At 48.2% G+C, this 18,114-nt stretch overlaps 1 protein-coding gene across 1 annotated transcript in view; it reads left to right on the plus strand.

Annotated features, from left to right (window-relative positions):
• FBLN5 (fibulin 5) overlaps positions 1-18,114 on the plus strand; it is a 115,006-nt gene that overhangs the window by 41,554 nt on the left and 55,338 nt on the right. The window contains exon 5 of the mRNA XM_033952519.1: positions 3,586-3,708. Coding sequence (XP_033808410.1) covers positions 3,586-3,708 — 123 coding nt within the window. The remainder of the gene's footprint in view (positions 1-3,585; positions 3,709-18,114) is intronic.

An 18,114-nucleotide genomic window follows, 5' to 3' on the forward strand; every position in this document is an offset into this window, starting at 1 on the left:
CGGGGAGGCGGTGGCTTTCTGTGCATGCACAGCGGATGCCTTCGGGCAGCACGGTTGGCGGATTTGCCGCATGGCGCCCGCTTCGCGCACCTCCAGCTCTCCAGCGGCCTTTAACCCAGAGTTGCCCATCGGCCACTGCACCAGGTTCGTGCGAGCTCCCTGTTGGCGGCCCCGGCGCTGCCTGGAGGTGTTGGAGGACGGCTGCGCTGGTGTTTTTGCCTGGGTGGTCCACCATGCATTTGCAGTGAACCACCTTTTTAGCTCAGTGCTTGCGGGGGACACTGGTCCTTCGCGGACCGGCAGGAGATTTTTGCGGACTGGCACCGGTCCATGGACCGGCGGGCGAAGAACACTGCTCTAGAGAAGGAACTCACTGAATTCTTAAATCAGTGAGGCAGAACCCAGGTTGACATTAAACCAGTCTCAGAGAAACTGTTTCTAGTTTCCTCTATTATTGTAGCACTAGGAAGGGGGCTAGAAAAGAATCAAAAGAGTCAAAGAGAAAACACCGTTTACAAGAGGTTAAGAACTTTCTCAAGAAGATTTCCTGGGCCTGGAGAAGAAGATGATTACGAAAATTGGATGGAGCAAGCTATCCAGATGGTGCTGAAGTGAGTGCAACGCCATGGAAAAAAAAGAAGGTGAATAGGTGAAAGCCTAATGGGACCAGATTTTTGGAGCTGTAAAAGAGGAGTGCCTAGAAGCATTGGAAAGCAGATTTGGCACTGCTTTCCAGTCTAGAAAGCAGATTTGGCACTGCTTTTCAGTCTAGAAACGCAAGTCAAAAAGAGGGAGAAAAACTTGATTATCTCTGGAAGCTAGAAGCTCTGCTTAGGAGAGTAGTCAGTAGGGAAACATTCTGCCATGATAGAACAACTAATCTAACTTAAGGCTTGGGTTTATTTACCGAGACGTTATTCCAAGAAAGCTCGACTTGGTTTGCAATAGTTAACTTAACAAATAAAAACCATAAAGAATAAGACTAAGTTTCGGGAGATTAATTTTCAAAGTGTTTAGCAAATAAAATGGTTTCTCAAGATTTACGAAAAAGTTGAAATGAACCAGAACGCCGTAAAAGGAGTGGAAGATCATTCCAAAGTTGAGAAAACTTAAAAATCAGAGATTGACTAAAAATCTTGACTCCTTTAATCCCTTTCTTGGAAGGAAGAGATAATTTAAATTGTTGATTACCTCTAGTAAGAGGTGCGTCTCATGCATACAGACTGATCATGCACCTGAGCAGGGGTGGCCCTATACTGAGGCAGTGGCCTGTGGCGGCACTCATGAGGTAGCGGCACTTGCTATCAGCCAGCCTAACTGCTGGTCAGCTCGCCATGCCACACCCCTTCCTGGCATCTAATCCTTTCACATTCTCTCCTCCGATTGGCAATTTTTTTCCACTCCCATGTGTATCTTTAGATTTGTGGCAAAGGTTGCCAGGCAGCAGCAGCGATTCACCTAGCGGTACTGCCATCGACCCCAGTGCTTCTCTCCACTGCGGCCTGCCCAAGCGGAAACAGGAAGTTGTCAGAGAGGGTGGGCCACAGTGGAGAGAAGCGCCAGGGTCGGTGGCAGGGCCGTCCTGTGAATAGCTGCCACCGCCAGGCAATAAATCCAAAGGTGGGGGGGGGGATGGAAAAAATGCCAATCATGGGGGGAGAGGGTGAAAGGATTAGATACCGGGAAGGGAAGTGGTAGAAAGAGCTGACCAGCAAGTAGGCTGGCCCGGCAGCAAGATGCCACTCCCTCAACAGTGCCTGATAGATATTGGACTCGGGGGCAGTGGTATACCATGGGGCGAGCAGGGGGAGCGGTCCACCCTGGGTGCAGCCCATAAACAGGTGCTCCAAGGGCCAGCGTCGTTATCTTCTAGCAGTGGCCTCATCCATAATTTACTGCTCTGCTGGTGTCAGGCCTTCCTCTCAGCTAGGTGCCACCTGCTTCCTGTTTCCATGAAGGCAGGACCTGGCAGAGAGGAAGGCCTGAAGCCAGCAAAAGCTGTGAGTTGTGAATGCTGCGCTTCCAATGGGGTGGGGGGGTGAAAAAGAGAAGGAAGGAGAGGGGAGGGGAGGGGGGAGAGAAATGTTGCACCCAATTTAGATAGATTGTGAGCCCACCAGGAAGTATAGGGAAAATGCTTGGATTATAAACCACTTAGATAACTTTGATAGGCGGCATATAAATACCTAAAATAAATAAATAACCTCAGAAAAAAAGTAAAAAGTCGAGGTGTGATTATTTGAAGAGGCCACAGCCCCTGAGGAAACCTGAGAGTGAAACGGTCGGGTGACCGTCGGGCTTAAGCTAAGCGCTCTTCTTGTGTATTCTAAAATAATTAATACACCATAGAGCCAATTTTGAGCCTCTCAGTGAAGAAATCACGTTCAACCAGGCCGATGACGAACCCATCAGCCCTGTAAAGGCGCGAAAAACCAATCAAGTAGCGTCATGGGGCTCCCTTTACTAAGCTGCGCTAGAGGTTTTAGCGCACGCACTAGACGTTAACGCCTCCGTTGAGCTGGCGTTAGTTTTTCCACGTAGCGCGGGGCTTAGCGTGCGCTAATTTGCGGCTAAAACCGCTCCCGCAGCTTAGTAAAAGGAGCCCTTGGTCTTGGCCATAAAACGTTACGTTCCCGTAACTGCGTGCTCTCCTAGTTTGATGATCTTGATGTTTTTGAACAGGCCGAAGGTTTTCCATATTTTGCTTGGATTGTCCGTATGACCGTATTGCTTTTCCACCGACTCTGTCGCTGTGTAACTGCAGGGGTGGAAGTTGTATGAACGCCGATATCAACCTCGTATTCTTTAATTGAATCTAGGCACCCAGATGCCATTATAGGATACGAGTGTCTACAGTGAGGTACCAACTTTTAGGGCTCCTTTTACGAAGCCGCGTTAGCGGTTTTAGCGCACGCTAAACCCGCGCTACGTGGCTAGAACTAACGCCAGCTCAATGCTGGCGTTAGCGTCTAGTGCGGCCGGCGGTTTAGCGCGAACTAACGTGGCTTTGAAAAAGGAGCCCTTAGACTTGCTACCTGGCTGAAAGCTTCCTTAAAATATTCCATACTGGTAGCATTGATGCCAGCTCGGGGGGTGCATGAGCACATCGCCAACGTTACTAATTACCAACAATCAATAAATGTATATCTCTAAGAATTTCTAAATATTAATGTTTTGTTATGAAAATTTTTTCATAAATTTTTTTTTTCTTTTCAAAAGTTCTTATATATAAATTTGTATAAAAATGCCATGCCCTAACAAGTCATCATCAAGTTCATGTCCCTACAAAACACCTTGGATTGGAGGAAAAGCCTCAGGACACGGTCCAGGATCAAATATCCTCCCAAATCGTTCAGTGCCTCCTCCTTGAGCACACCCAATGTTGAGAAAACCCCTTTACCGTGACCAGGCAACACCGATGTGTGTTGAGTTTAGCACCTCCCAAAATTTTGAAAAGTTGGTTCCTATGACTGGATGGTGCCCTGTCGGCTTCTCAAGTGCCTCCTGCCCCACCTTCTGTCATGGGTAAAGTTTCCTGGCAAATACTATCTCATCTAACTGCTCTGCTGTATTCTTCTTTTACAGATGTTGATGAATGCTCAAGCGACAGCCATCAATGCAATCCTACCCAGGTCTGCATTAATACAGAAGGAGGCTACACCTGCTCCTGCACAGAGGGCTACTGGCTGCTAGAGGGCCAGTGTTTAGGTAAGCTGAGTTGCTGGGCCAGTTCTAGAGATAAGGCTCTAATTTTTGTAGAATAGTCTGACTCAGTTCTGGTGTAATCCCAGAGTTTCCTAAACCTATAATCTGACTTTTTTCGTGTACCCAGTTATAGAATTGTCTGTCATGGGAGGTTTTTTTTTTTTTTTTTTTAATGCTGTTTGAAGCTATGGAGAATGACAAGGGGACAAATTTTCCCCTTGTTCTCTTAGGCTCCCGCGGCTGGCGTCATGATTGTAGCAGGTTTCCAGGTCTTGCTGCATCTGTGTAGAAAGAACCAACATTTAAGCCATCTCAAAATGTCCCAGCCTCTTTTCTGACAGAATTTAAAAGTCAGACTTCAGGCTCTCTCTTTCTCTCCAGACATTAAAAATTGGGTCCCGAACGTTCCCGCCAATATCCAACATTCAAACTTGGATTTTCAACGAACTTTCTCGCCAAAACTCAAATTCATGACCAACCATCTTCCCTGTTCTCTATCAGGTCAGCCCACAAACTTTCCCGCCAAAAATTCAAATTTCTCGACCCACAGACTGCCCTGTTCTCTATCAGGTCAGCCCACAAACTTTCCCGCCAAAAATTCAAATTTCTCGACCCACAGACTGCCCTGTTCTCTATCAGGTCAGCCCACAAACTTTCCCGCCAAAAATTCAAATTTCTCGACCCACAGACTGCCCTGTTCTCTATCAGGTCAGCCCACAAACTTTCCCGCCAAAAATTCAAATTTCTCGACCCACAGACTGCCCTGTTCTCTATCAGGTCAGCCCACAAACTTTCCCGCCAAAAATTCAAATTTCTCGACCCACAGACTGCCCTGTTCTCTATCAGGTCAGCCCACAAACTTTCCCGCCAAAAATTCAAATTTCTCGACCCACAGACTGCCCTGTTCTCTATCAGGTCAGCCCACAAACTTTCTCGTCAAAAATTCAAACTTCTCGATCCACAGACTGCCCTGTTCTCAAACAGATCTGTGAACCAACTATATATAAAGACACACTGCAGACCTCAGCATACCCTGAAGAAAGTCACAGCATGATGGCTGAAATGTCAGTTCTTTCTTCACAGATGCGGCAAGACCCGAAAACCTGCTACAATCAGATTTTCCCCCTTCCTTGCAGGATCTCTTTATTCCTATTGTGCCCTCATCTGCACAAGCCTCGAAGCCTTGAACGCTTTAAAATCATACGTGTTTGAGGCTTGTATGGTTAAGGCAGAGCTTGCAGGAATGGGGCAGGGATATTTGTCCCCGTGCCATTCTCTATGAATGTACATGCTCACAAGGTGCTCTTGTCTTCTTTCCTCGAACATACTCCGAATAACTGTGTACGTTAAAGTTCCAGCATCAGTATAGCCTGCTGCTTCCAATTCCATATTTCTCTTTTCCTGCCCTTTTTTTTTCTTTCCAACCCAACCCTGTTCAGTTGCCATATCATGCTGCAAACTGCCCCACCCAAAAAAAACTGTCCCTTGCAACTGCCCCATGGGTTCAGCCTCACAAATTTGCTTGATTTCTTTGAAGGTGTGAATAAACATGTGGATAAAGAATAGCCAGTTAATATAGTGTACCTAGATTTTCAGAAAGCTTTTCATAAAGTTCCTCACAAGAAGCTCCTGAGAAAATTAAAGTGTCATGGGATAGGTGGCAAAGTTCAGTTGTGGGTTAGGAATTGGTTATTGGATAGAAAACAGGGCAGGGTTAAATGGTCATTTTTCACAATGAAGGAGAGTAAACAGTGGAGTGCCACAGGGGTCTGTACGGGATTGGTGCTATTTAACTTATTTATAAATGATCTGGAAATTGGAACGACGAGTGAGGTGATTACATTTGCAAATGACACTAAACTGTTTAAAGTTGTTAAAACGCATGCGGATTGTGAAAAATTGCAGGTGGACCTTAGGAAATTGGGTGTCCAAATGGCAGATGAAATTTAATATGGACAAATGCAAAGCAATGTACATTGAGAAGAATAACCTAGATCACAGTTACTGGATGCTAGGGTCCACCTTGGGGATTAGCGCCCTTGAAAAGGATCTGGGTATCATCGCAGACATACCTTTAGCTCTTCGCCGGTGCGAGCAGCAAGTCCAACCTGTTGTTGGCGCTGGCGTCGGTCTCTCAGGTCCCGCACCTAGGAAGTGACATTGGAGGAAGAGCTAGTGCCAATGCAAGCAGCAAGTTGCTGATGTTGCTCGCACCAGAAAAGTTAGAGGTACGGAGGAAGGGAAGGGGCATGCGCACAGCAGGGAGAGTGGGGGGGGGGAGAAGGGGTGCCACCGCCCCCAGGCACCTCTCATCTTTGCTACGCTACTGGCAATGGTGCCACAATATTGGGGGTTCCTGAGCCCAAAGTTCCTGAGCCCCTCCCCCTCCCCGGTGGCTACACCACTGAGTCAAAGAGGCTATTGGTACAATCCAGCCATTGCAAAGTCTGTGGGAGTGAAGCACTGGAATTGCAGGAAAGGAGGAGGTGAATTTGAAAAAGTTCTTGTGCTGTACCCCAATGCATTTCTATGGCAAAATCAGTTCCCGTTGTGATTTAGGATTTGCACCTTTCAAACAACGCTTCCCTCCCATCTAATCTCCTGAGAACCAAAACAGATATTTGTAGTTTCTATTCTAACCAAATGATTGTAAATCACTTTGATATTTTGAGAAGTGGTATATAAAAGCTTTTTAAACATTAAACTTTACTACGTAGCATTTTTTTTTTTTTTTAAACGTATGTTTATTGACAGCGAGAAAAATACACCACCCAGCAGGGCGTAACAGCAACCATCAAAAAGGCAAGTATCAGTCCATCACACACAACAATCAAGAACATGAACAATAGCAGGATTGCCCCAAATGTACCCCCATAGGCAGATAATATACGAGAATAGAGCAATACAAAACAAAAAGAGCAGCGGGGGCAAAAGCTGGTAAGTACAATCGTAAAGGACGCCGCCCATCTGGAACAGTGATCTCCCGCCTTTTTCCATTAGAAGAACCCCCAAACACCACACAACACTCAGAACACCAATCGCACTCACCATCATCCATCCCGTACAAACCAGCCACTCATATCCCGGGTATCTCCCTCCCCCCTCCCTCCCCAGGACACCAAAGTAACGAAAGAGAAGAGAAAAAGAAAAGAAAGAGAAAGATGAAAAGAGCCAGTTGGTGGAGGTGAACCGCCGAAGGCCCATCAAGAAAACTTAAAGTAAAATCCAGTTTAAGGAGGCCCCTGGTCCTCCTCCCTTGCGTGTGACGACACCAAGTCCCGCAGTCTCACCCATAAGCCAGCGTAGTGTTGCTTAAGCACGCTCGGCGCTCTCGCATGGGATCGAATTTCAAACAGAGCCACCTCTCGGAGCCGACTCCTCCAGTGCGGCAACGGAGGGGGCTCCTCGGACATCCAATAGGTCAGGATCAATTTCTTTACTACTAAGATAGCGTTATAGAGAAATCTGCATTGGGGTGTGGTGAATCCCTGGTCCTGGAGGGAGGTCTGCAGACCCAGGAGTATGAACCCATAGTCCCACTCCACAGTACGCTGCACCGCTTGTTCCAACAAGGGGAGGGCCACCCTCCACACATCCAGCCTGGGGCACTCCAAAAAGGAATGTATATATGTACCAGCACTGCTCTTGCATTTAATACAAAGACCACTCTCCCAGAGTCCCAGTCGCGCCCCCCTCTGTGCCGTAAAGAAGGCCCTATGAAGAAGTTTATATTGAAGTTCTTGGAAGTCTGCAGATTTAGTGTAGGAATAAAGTGTTGCGAAGCAGGCAGTGAACTGGTGCTCAGAAATATCCTGTCCCAAGTCTCGTTCCCAGGAATTACGCACCGGTGTGAGTGCCGACGTGGCGAGAGACGACTTAAGGACTCGATACCAGTGCGCAAGAGAATTCAGCGCGGGCTGAGTAGCTGAAAACAGAATATCCAAAGGGCCCCTATCCCAGGCCCTGGCCGCTCCCCTACGCTCCGTCTCCCAGTAGTGGCGAATCTGAAAATAAGAAAACATATAGCACGAGGGGAGGTCCCACTCATCCCGAACCCGCTGAAAAGTAGGAAATCCCGTAGGAGACAAATCAAGTATGTGTTCCAGCGACATACAACCTTGGGCCGCCCAGTGCTGAAATACAGATCTACCCCTGCCAGGCAGGAACCTGGGGTTGCCCTCCAGACGCAGAAAAGGGGATACGTCCGGTGGCAGTTGCTGTCTTCGCCTCCACCAGCGCCACGCCAGTCGAAACGGGCGTAGAAAATGGGAACAAACAGTGTAACGTCTCCCTGGGTCATCATGTCGGTGTATGAGGTTCATAAATTGAAAAGGGGCACACCAGTTCGCCATCCATCCCCTAGGGGAGTAGCGTGGGCACTCAGTGTAGCCCTCGTGGATCCAGCGGAGGAGAGAAGCAACATTATAGAGCCGAATATCCGGGACATTGAGTCCCCCCAATGATTTGTCCAAGATAAGTTTGGACATCGCTATCCGAGGGGTACGGGACCTCCAAACGAATCGAGAGATAGTGGATTTGAAGACAAGTTCATCCCGTCTGGTAAGCCAAAGCGGCATGGCCTGTAAGGGATATAAGAGTTTTGGTACCAGAATCATTTTCACTAAGGCCACCCGACCCAGAATCCCCAGCGGCAAGTCCTGCCAAGCCTGGCACAATTTTGCGATGGCCTCAAGGGGCCGGCGGAAATTTGCATTGTAAAGCGTGGGTAGATCAGTGCTGAGGTATATTCCAAGGTATCTCATCGGCTTAGTCGTGGGTGCGATTGGCAACACCGCATGCCAAGGTTCCGCCCGGCCCCCCGCTAGTAACAGAAGCTCCAATTTACTACAATTAACTTGTAAACCCGACAACGCACCAAAGGCTCGAATCACCTCCAGAGCTCTGGGTAGGTGTATGGAAACATGGTCCAGGTAGAGTAAGATGTCATCTGCAAACAGGCTGATTTTGCATTCCTGTCCCCGCACCACGATTCCCTGAATGGTCACATCCTGCCGGATTTTTGCCGCAAGGGGTTCGATAGCTAAGAGGAAGAGGAGCGGTGAGAGCGGGCACCCCTGTCTCGTTCCTCTCTGCAAACCGAAGTCCTCCGTTAAGCCCCCATTTATCATTAAACGCGCCCTGGGGTTATGATATAAGGCTGAAGCCCAGGCCAGAAAGTCGCCCTGAAATCCACCCCGGCACAGGACCCAAAAGAGATAGTCCCAAGAAATGCTATCGAATGCTTTCTCCATGTCCAGTCCCGCCACCGCCTCCTGGCCACCCCTGCCTACCCTGTCATGAATCGCTCCCAAAACCCTCAGTAAATTCATGGAGGCGTATCGGCCCGGCACAAACCCAACCTGGTCTGGGTGAATAAGATCGGGAAGAATACCATTCAAACGTCTCGCCAAAGTCGCAGCTAAAAGCTTAATATCCTGATCTAGCAGGGAGATTGGACGGAACGACCCCACCAAGTCCGGGTCTTTACCCGGTTTAGGGAGTAGGACTATGTGAGCCATGTTATCCGGAAAGGAGCCCCTCGACTTCGCCACCTCGTTATACATTGCGCTCAGGGTCTTCGCCACCAGATCTTCTAGAATGCGGTAGTATTCGGGCCCAAACCCGTCCGGGCCGGGCGCCTTGGCCAGCTTAAGGGACCGTATGGTGACCCGGAGTTCAGCCTCGGTGATCGGTAGGCTCAAGGATGCGGCTTGATCCTCCTCCAGGCGTGGGAGTGATAACTCCCTGAAGAAATTCTGAAGGGCCAGCTCATCCAAAGGTCTTTTGCCATATAGGGTTTCATAGTACTTAACAAATTGTTCCGCAATTCGTCTCTCCCCTTCGTGCCGAGTGCCCCCAGCATCACGGATTGCTGTAATAATTTGACGTTTCTTATAAGGTCGCACTAGATTCGCCAGTAGTCTCCCCGTTTTTCCCCCCCATCTATGCATGTTGTACCGTTGAAACGCAAGAGTCTGCTCCGCTCGTTGATGAAGTAAAGTCTCGATACGATCACGTATTGTCTTATATTCCTGTCTCTCCTTGTCTGAGAGGGAGGAGATATGGGCCCTGCGAAAGCTGTGCAACTGTCTCGTGAGTGACAGGAGCTCAGCTCCCCGGGCCTTGCGTTTAGCTGCGGTGTATGCGATCACATGCCCCCTCAGGACTGCCTTGGAGGCATACCAGTAAGATATCGGTCCGATATCCGGGGTATCGTTAGTAGCCTGATAGTCCGCCCATCGTGCCCGGAGAAATGTCCGGAATTCTCGGTCTTGATAGAGGTGTAACGCCATTTTTCAAGAGGAGACCTTGCTACCCGCTGCCAGTGTCAGGGTAAGATCCACAGTAGCATGGTCCGAGATCGTGGAATCCACTATCTCCGATCTGGTAGCCCTGGAGAACATCCGTTGGTCCAGTAGGATGTAGTCCAAGCGGGCGTATACTTTATGTACATGAGAGTAAAAAGTGAAATCCGAGTCATATGGGTGCAGCGTCCGCCATACATCCACCAGACCTAGATGCTGCGTCAGGAAGCCCACCCCCTTGTTGTCATGATCCTTCAGACTGCCCTGGGAGGTTTGCAGTCCACCCCCGGGTCTGCAGTGATGTTCATGTCCCCCCCCAGGACCACCTGGTAATCCGGATAGGCCGATATTAGGGAGAGAACCGAGGAGAAAAATTTATGACAGTAAGAGTTGGGGGCATACAAATTGCAGAGTAACAGTTTTAAACCCCAAAGTTCCCCCAGCACAAGTACATATCTCCCCTCCCGATCAGTCAATTGTTTATGCAAGGTAAAGGGCAGCCTCTTGTGCAACAGTATGGCCACCCCGCGTTTCCGTCCCCCCGAGGTGGAGGAATAAACATCCCCGACCCAGTTTCTCCGCAATTTAGAGTGTTCAATCTGAGTGAGGTGTGTTTCTTGCAGGAAAGCCACATCCGCTTTCAAATTTCGCAAACTGGTAAGAATACGGGATCTCTTTACCGGGGACCTGATGCCGTCGACATTAAAGGTAACAACTCTTAAATCAGCCATAATAGTGAGAGAGTAGCTCTGTGCAGCACTACAATCCGGAAGGGAATACCCCTCCCAGGGTGTGTGAACTCATCCATTCTCCACCAACCAGACACGCATTCGTCCTATGCAGAAAGAGCAGATAGGCCCAGACGAAGCCTCCCAGCTAAGCTTCGCTGCCCTTGTTATCTTAGTGCCCTCTATTCCCACCCCCCATACCCCCAACCACCCCCCCTGTCCGCTCATCCCGGATTCAGCCACACACTCCCACTCACACCCCCCCACACAACTCTCCCTCCACCCTCCCCCCCCCACTCTTCCCCCCCCCATGCTGATCCCATCCCATCAGCATACATACCCATATATGAGTCCCCCAACCTGCCCGGAGCCCTCCCCCCCCACCCACCGAACAAGACCCCTATCATGTGGTCCCTGTAATCATTAAGAAAGCAGATAATTAAACATAAACATTGGACAGTGAAAAGGTGATACCAACAAGTCCAAATGAATTCTCCAGAGCTGCCGCAGGCCGCTCCAAAAGGGACCCCTTCCAGCCATGGCGGCCCACACCAAGGTCAGATAGAGTCTTTCAGGATGTGTTGTAGTCAGAGAAAATGTAGAGGTCTTCGGGGAAGTCGTAGGCACCGCAGCCCCTCAAAGCCGTGCGCAGTTCACTCAGGCTGCTCCAGCCACTCGAGTTCGGAAATCAGATCCAAGCTAAGGGAGTGAGCCCCACCACCGCAACAGCGGCTTGGTCTCACGGTCCCCCGGTGCACACAAAGGCTGGGCAAGCAGGCATCCGCCCCTCATGCTAGGTTCAATGGGACTCCAACACAACTCCTGGAAATAACAAGCTGTAGTTGTAGGTGAATCTCAAATCAACAGCAGCCGGTTCAGGATAACATTAGGCGGGTAAAGTCGCCAGAAACGCCTTGGCCTCCTCTCCGCTGTTAAAGGTGAGAGTCTTACCCTCATGCCAGACTCGAAGCTTCGCTGGATAGACCAGCGCGAATTTAACTCCTCTGTTGTGGAGGTCAGTGCAGGAGGGCGCCATGAGCTTGCGTTGGGCCGCCACCCGCACAGAATAATCGTTGAATATGAGCACTCGGGATCCTTTATAATCCAAGGCCCCCGCCTTTCGAAATGCCCTGAGTATGAGTTCCTTTTCCCTCCAGTTAGAGTAGCGAGCTATGGCAGTCTTCGCCCTCCCCCCTCCAGGGGCCGGTTTCCAATACGGTGTGCCCGTTCGCAGGCGAAGGCCTCCGCGCCCCCAGACAGGTCCAGGGTCTCAGGGAGCCACGTGCTGAAAATCGTGTAGAGCTCCTGTTCACTCACCGTCTCCGGGAGCCCGACCAGCCGCAGGTTGTTTCGACGGCTCCTGTTCTCCTGCTCCTCCAGGGCCGCTAGTAACTCCCGCGATGTTCGTTTTAGGTCTTCCACCTGGGCAGTCAGCGTCACGCACGCGTCCTCCTGGTCGGACACGCGCTGCTCGACCTCTGTCAGGCGCTGGCTGTGGGAGTCAAATTTTTCGTGCATTTCGTCCACCGCCGACTGGATTTTATTAAGTTTATCTGCCAGCGCCGCCGTGACCGATCGCGTGATGTCGGTGATCCAGTTGCCAGCGGGGATGGTGAATGTGGCCTGCTCCGCCGCCATCTTGGAGGGGGTAAGAGAGGGTTTGTCCCGGGTGCCTTTTGCCGATTTAACGGGCATACCCCGTGCTGCTGCGGTCGCTCCTGAGGATCAAGGGAAGGGTAGGGTATTATTCCCCGTCCCGCTTGCTCGTTTCTGCAGTGGGGACACAGAAAGGCCGGTTTTATCGCCGATTTAGTGGGAGTGAGGCAGGAGCTCTCCGTTCGTGCGACCGCTCAGGCAGGCTGCATCACTACGTAGCATTAACAACTTTACATTGTGTCCAGATTTAGAGAAAAGCTTACATTGAGTCATCCATGCTGCTGTACTGGGAGCTCTTGTCCTCCTCTCGCGTTAAATTTATTGTTTACTTAAAAAATTTACTATTCCGCCTTTCCAAAAGGTTAATAAAAAGGAAGAAAAGAGCTCTAGCAATAAATTTAAAAGAACAGAAGTCATTCATTCTAACAGTCTTAAAAAAAATTATCACCCAAAAACTCATAAGAACATTAATCATGTCTAACACACAATCCTCAGCTGGACGAACCATACACTAAAAAAAGTAGGTTTTCATTGCTACTTTAAATGCTGGGAAAGACAAAAGTCCTCTCTCAGAATGTGGCAGGAGGAGGAAAGACTAAGCGATGGCGAGAGGGCCAGTAACATAGAAACAGAGAAACATGATGGCAGATAAAGGCCAAATGGCCCATCTAGTCTGCCCATCCGCAGTAACCATTATCTCTTCCTTTCTCTGAGATCCCATGTGCCTATCCCAGGCCCTCTTGAATTCAGACACAGTCTCTGTCTCCACCACCTCTTCTGGGAGACTGTTCCACACATCTACCACCCTTTCTGTAAAAAAAAGTATTTCCTTGGATTACTCCGGAGCCCATCACCTCTTAACTTCATCCTATGCTCTCTCATTCCAGAGCTTCCTTTCAAACGAAAGAGACTCAACTCATGCGCATTTACACCGCATATTTATTTAAACATCTCTATCATATCTCCCCTCTCCCGCCTTTCCTCCAAAGTATATATATTGAGATCTTTAAGTCTGTCCCCATATGCTTTATGATGAAGACCACGCACCATTTTAGTAGCCTTCCTCTGGACCGACTCCATCCTTTTCATATCTTTTTGAAGGTGTGACCTCCAGAATTGCACACAATATTCTTATACAAGGGCATCAATACCTCCTTTTTCCTACTGGCCATACCTCTCCCAATGCACCCTTGCATCCTTCTAGCTTCCGTCGTCACCTTTACAACCTGTTTGGCCACCTTAAGATCGTCACATACAATCACACCCGAGTCCCGTTCTTCTGTTGTGCACACAAGTTCTTCACCCCCTAAACCAGTGTATCGCAAACTGTGTGCCTCATGAGATTTCTGGTGTGCCGAGATACACTGGGGAAGAGGAGAGGTGCTGGCCCCTGATGACTGTCTACAGGACGTGTCTCTCGCAAAGAGAGGCATGTCCTGTAAGCAATCTCCCGATGCCAGCTCCTCTTCTCTCTGCCGCCCCTTCTCTCCAGCGCCAGTCTTTCAGTCGGCGCAAGGCCCGTTTGAAGGGCCTTTGCGCTCGCTCTGACTGCGGTGCACTGATGTTAATGCATGCAGTGACGGCGGCACGCTGATATCATGCATGCACATGATGTCATCACGCTGACGCCAGTGCACTTCCGGGTGTCTCGAGCCGGGGACACTAGGTATACCCCCCTTTTCTACAAAGCCGCGCTAGTGCCCCTGGAAGACGCTAGCGCGGCTTTGTAGACGAGGGGGCTCGAAAAATTTTGCGAGACACTGCCCTAAACTGTACTGTTCCCTTGGGTTTTTGCAGCCCAAATGTCTGACTTTGCATTTCTTAGCATTAAATTTCAGCTGCCAAATTTGAGACCATTCTTCAAGCTTCGCCAGGTCTTTCTTTATGTTATTCACACCATCCGGCGTGTCTACTCTATTGCAGATTTTGGTATCATCCGCAAAGAGGCACATCTTCCCCGACAGACCTTCAGCATTATCGCTTATAAAAATGTTTTTAAAAAACAGATCCTTGAGGCACACCACTGGCAACATCCCTTTCTTCAGAGCGATCTCCATTGACCACTATCCTCTGTCGCCTTCTACTCAACCAGTTCCTGACCCAGCCTGTCAGTTTAGGGCCCATCATGAGGGCACTCAGTTTATTTATTAGACGTCTGTGTGGAACACTGTCAAAGCTTTGCTAAAATCTAAATACACCGCATCTAGCGCACATCCTCTATCCAATTCTCTGGTCACCCAGTCAAAGAAATTGATCAGATTTGTCTGACAAGACCTACCTCTAGTGAATCCATGTTGCCTCCGGTCCTGTAATCCACAGGATTCCAGAAACTTGACCATTCTCTGTTTTAAAAGTGTTTTCATTAATTTGCTTATCACAGAAGTCAGACTTACCGGGCTGTAATTCCCTACTTTTTCCTTACTTCCACTTTTGTGGAGAGGGACAAGTTTCAAGTTTCAAGTTTATTAAATTTTGATTTTATGCAATATCAAATATTTCAATGCGAATTACATAATTGAAATGTACAATAAAAAAACTAGGGTGACAAATACAAATAAGACAAAATTATACAAACTAATCATTATATTTTATTAATACAAACTGAAACAAGTGGGTAAAGAAAAAATGGAATTACAATTAAAAAAAAATAATAATAATTTTTTTAACAATTAAGGTTTATACATAAGGGTAGGGTAGGTGAGAAAAGTAATGAAGGAAAGAAAGAGAGAAAGAAAAAAAAAAAAAAAGATGTTTTGATAGAAAAGAAAGAAATGTAAGATTAAAAGAACTCTTATAATTTCTATGTTGATGTTCTACATATTTGATTCCTTTGATGTTCTGCATATTTAATTCCTAAAGGATAAATATTGTGTTTATTATCATTATCTATTTATGTATTGAATGCATCTCTATAAATCCGCCCTCCGCCAGTCCTCCGGTACCACTCCCAACTCTAGAGACTCATTAAAAAGGTCAGTCAGCAGAGCCACTAGAACTTGCCTAAGTTCCTTCAGCACCCTCAGATCTACACCATCTAGCCCAGTGGTCTCAAACTTGCGGCCCGGGGGCCACATGCAGCCCGCCAGGTACTATTTTGCGGCCCGCAGTCTGTACTAGTGCTGCCCGCTCTTTCCAGCGTCCTCTGGCTTCCCCCCTGGCCTCCAGTTCTTACCTTCAGATTATTACTGCAGCATGCAGAGAGGATTGCCAGTGCTGTAGCGATCCTTGCAGGCTGTCATCATCCTCAGCATCACGTTCCCTCTGCCGCGATCCTGCCCCTGACATCAGAGGAGGGGCAGGACCGCGGCAGAGGGAATGTGCTGCGGAGGCCGATGACAGCCTACAAGGAATGTAACAGCACCGGCGATCCTCTCTACAGGCATGGTAATTAGCTGAAACTAATACCGGGAGGCCAGGGGAGAACGCTGCAAAGAAGGGGGGAACATGCAGGCCTTTGGGGAGGGAAGATTTATAAATTATAAAGAGTTTTACCTCATGCAAAATTTTCATTTCTATAATAAGACATTAACTTTTTTTTCTGTGGCCCTCCATGTACCTACAAATCCAAATGTGGCCCTGCAAAGGGTTTGAGTTTGAGACCACTGATCTAGCCCCATCACTTTGTCTACCTTTAATTTAGCTAGCTCCTCATGAACACAACCCTCTGAAAATTGATCAGGGTCTACCACGCCTCCATCCCTATTCGCGTTGTCTTCTGCAGTCCTGCTCCCGGCGCTTCAGTTGTGAACACAGAATGGAAATATTTGTTAAGCAATTCAGCCTTTTCTTTATCAGCTTCTACATATTTCTCCCCTTCACCTTCTCACAGTGCCATTTGGACCCCTTGGCTACAATTTAATATAGGCCTTGAAAATTAGAATCATGACCATGATGCCATAGGAAGGGGCCCTTAGCATAGACCATTTGCAGCTCTTGTTTTTGGAATCTATGGTCTACACAGGTGGCTAATTTCTATAGCTTAGTTTTCCCCAAAACATGACCTATTGGTGCCATTGAAGATCCCTACTATTCTACCTCTATATTAATGTTATTATATATGTAAATTGCTTAGAATTGTAGATGATGTGGGTGATAAATTTGTTTTTAAATACATAAAATCAATAAGTATAAAGTACTATATAGATAACATTCCTGAAAGCATGGGAAGAAACTCTGGTTTCCAGTAGAAAACCTCAAGGAGCATTCATGGGGTAAAGCATATGTGTCAAACACAAGGCCCGCGGGCCGAATCCAGCCCGCCTGGCCTTTTTATGTGGCCCGTGGTTATGCTCCCGAAGTTCCCCTTCTCACAGCTCAGTGTGTCCTCCGGCTTCAGCAGCAATTTGGCAGTGTCCATGGCTCCCCTTCCTGCCTTCCGTCTGCTGCAGTCAACCAGGCGGAAACAGGAAATTGTGCGTTTATGGAGACAGACCGTGGCAGGCAAAAAACAGGAGGGAGAGCCATGTACAACACTGCAGAATCACTGAGGCCAGCAGTCTCCTCAGCTTGGTGACAACATTGGACCGGCAACGGAGGGAAAGACACGTCGGGTTGTGAGGAGAGAGGGACCAGCGCTGGAGGGAAAGGCATACTGGGCTGTGAAGAGAGCGAGATAAAGGGAGAGAGGATGGACTTGGGGTAGTGTGGAAGAAGAGGGAAAAAGATACTTGAAGGGAGAACCTTTGGGAAGAGAAAGGGAGAAATGGTGGACCTGGGGGGGGGGAGGGAGGCAGGCAGACAGGGGGAGAGATGGGATGGGGGGCAGTTGGGAAGAGAAAGGGAGAAAAGTTGGATCTGGAGATGGAAAATTGATAGGTAGCTGAAAATTTAAAAAGAAGGATGAGAAAGAGGGCAAGATTTGAGTGGTCAGAGGCAGAAAATAAAAAAAGAAAAAAGTTGAAAGGGAAAGATCAATATGTTGGAGACAGGGACTGGAGCAAGAGAGAAGAGGAGAAAAAAATGGACAGCAGACACTGGAAAGAGAATTAGAAGATAGACAAAATCCGAAAGAGAAACTGGGACTAAAAGCAAAATGAGCAGACAACAAAAGGTAGAAAGAATAATTTTATTTTCTATTTTGTGATTACAATATGTCAGATTTGAAATGTGTATCCTGCCAGAGCTGGTGTTAGACAGCAAGCGTGAACTAGGACCTAAAAGAGAGGAAAAGTCTTTTTTATTTATTTTGTAGCCAATGTGGGGTTGGAGAGGTTGTCATCCCTATACTTCTACTAAAACTAACCCCCTCCTTTGCTGGCTGGGTTTTGGTGGCAGCAGCGATTGATCTGATGCTCACAGAAGTCTTGTGAGCATCGGAGCAGCCGCTGGCACTGGGGCCCTTGCTGAACATCAGCAAAGGAGGGGGGGTAAGTATCTTAATAAAAAAAAATCAGGCCCGCGACTTAGCCTGCGTTTTAGATTTTGGCCCCTTATGTGATTTGACTTTGACACCCCTGGGGTAAAGGGGATGGGACTGATATACCACTCTTTTTTGTGGTTTGCACAATCAAAGTGGTCCTTATTTTGTACCCGGGGCAATGAAGTGTTAAGTGACTTGCCCAGAGTCACAAGGAGCTGCAGTAGGAATTGAACTCGCAACCTCAGGGTGCTGAGGCAGCTGCTCTAACCACTGGGCCACTCTTCCACTCCCGGTGGCCTATGTTGCTAACTTCCCCCATTAGTGTGAAGAGTTTCAGTCTCTGGTAACCAGAGCTGAAATT

Source organism: Geotrypetes seraphini, chromosome 7 (assembly GCF_902459505.1).
Source record: "Geotrypetes seraphini chromosome 7, aGeoSer1.1, whole genome shotgun sequence".
In the NCBI taxonomy this organism is placed as follows: Eukaryota; Metazoa; Chordata; class Amphibia; order Gymnophiona; family Dermophiidae; genus Geotrypetes; species Geotrypetes seraphini.